The sequence below is a fragment of the Halyomorpha halys genome, unplaced genomic scaffold, assembly GCF_000696795.3.
Source record: "Halyomorpha halys isolate HHAL.00 unplaced genomic scaffold, Hhal_1.1 Scaffold886.1, whole genome shotgun sequence".
NCBI lineage: Eukaryota > Metazoa > Arthropoda > Insecta > Hemiptera > Pentatomidae > Halyomorpha > Halyomorpha halys.
This window is the reverse complement of record NW_027109805.1, coordinates 216,398-221,648: the sequence shown is the minus strand read 5'-3', so window position 1 is coordinate 221,648 and position 5,251 is coordinate 216,398. Positions and strand designations below refer to the sequence as shown.

The 5,251-nt window shown below is 28.9% G+C and overlaps 1 protein-coding gene and 1 long non-coding RNA gene across 3 annotated transcripts in view; one reads left to right on the top strand and one right to left on the bottom strand.

Moving 5' to 3' along the window:
- Positions 1 to 5,251, top strand: part of LOC136795894 (uncharacterized) — a 355,650-nt gene that overhangs the window by 261,214 nt on the left and 89,185 nt on the right. The window lies entirely within an intron of this gene.
- Positions 1 to 5,251, bottom strand: part of LOC106686835 (putative fatty acyl-CoA reductase CG5065) — a 29,647-nt gene that overhangs the window by 22,450 nt on the left and 1,946 nt on the right. For both annotated transcript variants that reach the window (XM_014430393.2, XM_014430392.2), the window contains exon 2: positions 2,815 to 3,051. In XM_014430393.2, coding sequence (XP_014285879.1) covers positions 2,815 to 2,817 — 3 coding nt within the window. In that variant the 5' untranslated portion in view covers positions 2,818 to 3,051. The remainder of the gene's footprint in view (positions 1 to 2,814; positions 3,052 to 5,251) is intronic.

The following is a 5,251-nucleotide window of genomic DNA, read 5'->3' as shown; positions in this document are numbered from 1 at the left end:
AAAAAAAAGCAATACAATATAGTTAAAAATTGTACAGTTGACAATACAATATATTTATATTTATATATTAAAACATATTTAAAGTTAATATAGTTTTTACCTTGGGTTTTATTGTGTTTTATCTTTGCTTTGTATTCTCCTTACAATAGATAACAATGATAAATCATTAGGTTGAATCTACATGATTCAAAATATTTCTAATATTAATTTTTTTTTTTTGGATTCCAATAATGATTAGCTTCCAATTTAAAAATTAAATAATATTTAATTAAGTATCTTTTTCGGAGCTGTTTCTCATTTAAAACATTATTTGAACAGGTTGGAAACTCATCTGGATAAAATATCCCCTTGGCGAAATGAAAGGTTAGGTAGTAGAAGGGAAAGATAAGGAAAGATCAGATTAAAGGAAAGGTTTTATAGAGTTCATTGATCTGAAAACTGTAAAGAGAATCGGTTCTACCTCTGGGCTCTGACTGCTGCGTTGAGGATGGGTCGTGTTCGTGCGTGTGACTTCTTATTGTTCTTCAACTACTGTATTCACTGCATTTATCAATTTAGCAAATCCGATTATATTCTGACGAGTTATTCTGCTTTTGTAAAGGAAGTATTTGATATAGTTAAATCATGAGTACGTATTAATAAGGCAGTTGTTAAATGAAATTAAAATAACAGAATTACTAGAGATATGTTTATATAAATTAGTATGTGATACAAATTAATTTTGTACTTCCTTCTCTCTATAAAAATAAACTTCATTCAAAAATTAGTTGGATAAAAATTAATAGTAATTAGTTTGAGAAGGGCGATAGTGTTGAACTTAAAGTGTTTCGATGAAGTCAAAAACACCAAAGAATTGAACTTAAACATATCTTGGGCGAGTATTAAAACTAACTTATTTGATAACACACAGATTGTAGTGTGGTTTAACTGTTTCAGAAAACTAAAAAATAATTTTACTAATGTTAAACTATGTTTAGACCTGTGAATTGTTTACAAAAATTGCCTAGTTATTCTATATTATTGAACTAATCTAGTCAAACCTTTCTGTTCAAAATCTTATTTTTCAAAATTTGTATTAAAACATTATTTTTATCACCCCTATTTCGTCATATCTGTCACACAGGTTAGTTATTCTATCAGTTACCAACCAATTCTAAGCAGAGTGGGAAGGTCGAGTTTTAATCTCGTGGGACCACCACGAAATTTAGATCAACCTGCGAAGGCCGGAATCGAATCGGTGCCACTGTTGACTGTTGAGTTTTCTAGTTCCTACTCACTTCACGATATACTAGCATTCAAATCCCTCAATTGTTCGATACATTCGTATTTACTACTCTTTACTATTATTGCATTCCTACGTTGTTACGATCAATAGCTACTCGCCCTGTGTTTGGGTAGGTTACCCGTTATCTAACCACTACTACTTCATCTATACGATCTAGCTACAGTCCGTTCCACGAGAGGATTAAAATTGGGTAAAAGACACGGGAACTGCAGGTTTAGAGGCATACGCTGTATGAAGGGGCGCCTCAGTTTCAGCCTCAAACAAGGCGAAAGCTATATAATATCTGTATTAATAGGTACCTCTACTAATGTAAAGATATTTATTATTCTTATTTTTTTTTTTGGTAGGTTTTCATTTTAAACGTTTGGAAAAAAAATTGAAATTATAAATACTATTTATTTATTTTACTGTTATTAAAAAAAAAAAATAATAATTTGGGTAAATTTAATGTAAACTCATAATAACATACTTAAATCATGTCAGCAAGTTTTGTGAAATTTATAACCTTTTATTACTTGAGAGAATTCTCAGTTTTCTAAAAAAAAAAATAAATAAATAAAAAAGATCTTAATTTCTATATAAAAAGAACATTGACAGAAATCTGATGCATTTGAGTCTGTCTCATTTATTTAACATAGGATTCGTTGTAAAATCCGTAATAATAAAAAAATAATTCTCAAACTATTTTTTAATTTACTAGAGCTGTGATACAATCGAGCAGCTCCTTTAAGAAGGACACTTAAAATAAAAATAGATTTTTTTCACGTTTTCAATTTTATTTAGATGAACTGAACTGAATTCTTCAATCATTTTATAGAAACATAGTTTTTCACTTATACTCGTATTCGCTTTTTTGTCATACTGAAAATTTAAAAAAATTAGGTACGTATCCTTATTAAAGTCAAAACAAATTATTGTTGTATACTACTTTATTTTCTTATATATTAAAATAATGAGTTGAAACATATGATAAATATATCGTCTAATTCCAACATATGGTCACAATAGAATAATACGCGATTTTTTTTAGTTTAGATACTGAAAATATATTATCTAAACTATTATGAACAATTAGTTGAGGTAATGATTGCTGCCCAGACTACATTCAAAATGTGCGGTTTATTAATATTTAGATAATTGCGAATCGGCTCTGATAAATTTTATTAAATGATTTAAATATAAGAAGTATAATGACTAAAACAAAGTTTATATAACTGATAGAAATAATTGATAGGAATAATTCCCATCAATGCTCGGCTGCTACACTGTAAACTAAAATTCTTATTGAGAAATAAGTGGATGAAGGTGCTATGAAATAAACGATAGTTGATTTCTTTTTACGAATGTAGGTTGTACATGAGCTTAATTTCCATTGCAGCATTACTGAGAATTTTGTATAGCTCATGATCTCAGTACGGATCGGATAGAAAAAAAACCTTTATTGTTTCCTCAAAACTTTAAATAAGTAGCATACCACTTCCATCCATTCGGGTTTTCAATTATCATATTATTACTCTAAGTTAAGTTACCATTCTGTATTCTTTAAATGTTTCCTCTTCCAACAACGAAAGTAGACTGCTTTGTTGTAACTATTCTATGTAAATCAGTTTCGTATTGATATTAATAAGTGTTAGCTGGTAGGATGTTGCAGTATTCATATGCAAATTTGTTAGATTTGCGTGGAATTAATTTGTTACGTTAGTTGACAATTAGAGTCGAGAATCATTCAAGGCCGAAGCATCTCCAACTTCTGTGTATATAACGTCCTATAACACCAAGAAATGAAAAGTTAATTAGAAAAAAAATTCTTAAATGTAGGAAATATAACAGAACTTTTTTTTATGAAATGTATCGAAATAAATTATTTACCACCCTGTTAGGAAACAAATGACCTGGCGTGTTTTATATTTATTAATGTATTGTAAAATTAGTAATCATACTTTAAAACACTTATAAACTACACATCAAAGTGATGATTGATTAACGAAACATTTATTTTTAGGTGACCGTGGTTGCTTAGTGAGTAAGGCGCTGCTTTGCTAACTCTCATACCCTTGGTCGAACTCGGTTATTTTAACTATTCTGTTTTCTTTAGCCATCACCTTTTCAGATGCCTCAGAGGATTATCAGAGATAGTTTACGGTGAAAAGTTAAGTCACGGCGTTTTTCAATTTCAGATGCTTTTTAAATATTGTTCGATTAAACTATTTTAAGTCTCCTATTCCCGTTTTAATATTTCAATAGTGATATAGGACCGTCGCTCCCTTGGGGTCTTAGTGGGGTGGGTCCGGCCGAATTTGTTTTTTAAAGAATTTTAGAATTAAAAGAGATACATCTATTTCGTTGAAAATCTGTAACAAACTGTTGTGATTATAATAGATAACTTTATTTCATATTGTTTTAAAAAATATTCTATTTAAATGATAGTATAGTGAAAAGTAGTAAAAGTATTTTTTTTTTTTAATTCTAGTCTTCAACAAATATATCTCTCAAGTTATGAAGTTAAATTAATCACATACGGCTTGTATATTTAATGAGTAATTATTACGGGAGCAATTAACTATCTTCACATTTTCGTAAGGACTGTTGTTACACAATTCAGAAAAAAACAATGCAAGCTTTAAAGCAGTTTTAAATTTTCTGAATACCTTAAGCTTCATGCATGTGTATAATTGGAAAATATATAAAATTTCTATCCTTCTAAATATTAGTTTAAGGGGAGATATGGGTTTGTTTGTTTGTTTAGTGGCGCCAAACTTCATTGGTCATCAACGCCATTTATATTTTATTTAATTTTGCTAATATTCGTTAAATTTTATTTATTTTTTAATTTGATTATTTTATTTATTTTTTTTTATTATTTTTTTCCCCTTCCGTTCAAGTTATATTTTTGTCAGTAAATTTTGTGATTTCAAAAACTGAAACACCAATTCTACTGCCTTATCATCGTCTCCAAGGGTTTTTGAGATATCTTGGCTTAGTCCCAAGCTATTGAGGTGTAGTGTAAAATATGGGCATCGTTGGGAAACATGGCTTATAAACATCCATATAAATTGTTATAGGGAGATGTGGGTTATTGGGTAGAATTAATTCTTACAAAGATGGGGTTCGATTTCTTTGCAATTTCTATAATATTTGCTAAAATAAATTTACAAGATGTTGATTTTTCGTTATTAAGAAAAAAAACATTTTTGAAAAACTGTATCTCGGAAACTTTTGAACATGAAAAGGGCCTGAATTATAGCAAAGTTGTATACTTGAAAATAGGCTTCAGTAATAAATGTTTACAGTTAATAATATGTTTTTTTCGATGTTTTTAAAGCAAGATCATTAAGCATGCACGGTGTTTGGCAGGATATGGCAGTCATTTTTTACTTTTACGATTTTCAATTAGTACAGAGTAAAATCAAGTGTAATTAAGTATACATTAAAAAGTTATGATTACTTCTATAAAAGATTAAATTATACTTTAAAATGATTGATAACTTCAGTAACTATTTAAATTAGACCGCTCATGGGCTGTAGTGACAGGTTAACAGTCAAAATAATTTGAGATTCTGACTAGGATCGTTGGAATTAGTAGCACAGAACCTTGCTACTGAGTTATACAGCTCCAACATTTTATATATGTATATAATATTAAAGATTAATGGTTTTAATCAATATTTTCATTAATGATTTTCCAAATATTACATTATATTGATTGTATTTTGGGTCATTCATTTTTATTCATTTATTTTCCTTTTTATGGTCGTATCTCATCGAAAGATAAAAATATTTCTTTTAAATCAATTAACTACATTTGGACAAACGATTAACCTGAAATCCTCACACCAGACTGAAAAGACAGGAAACTGCACGTCGATTTCGACTATTACACAGCACTTACTAGACAAACGGTCTAAACTTCCAACACATTACAAAAGACTGATCTACATGACTGTAATAAGGCCAATCTGGACATAT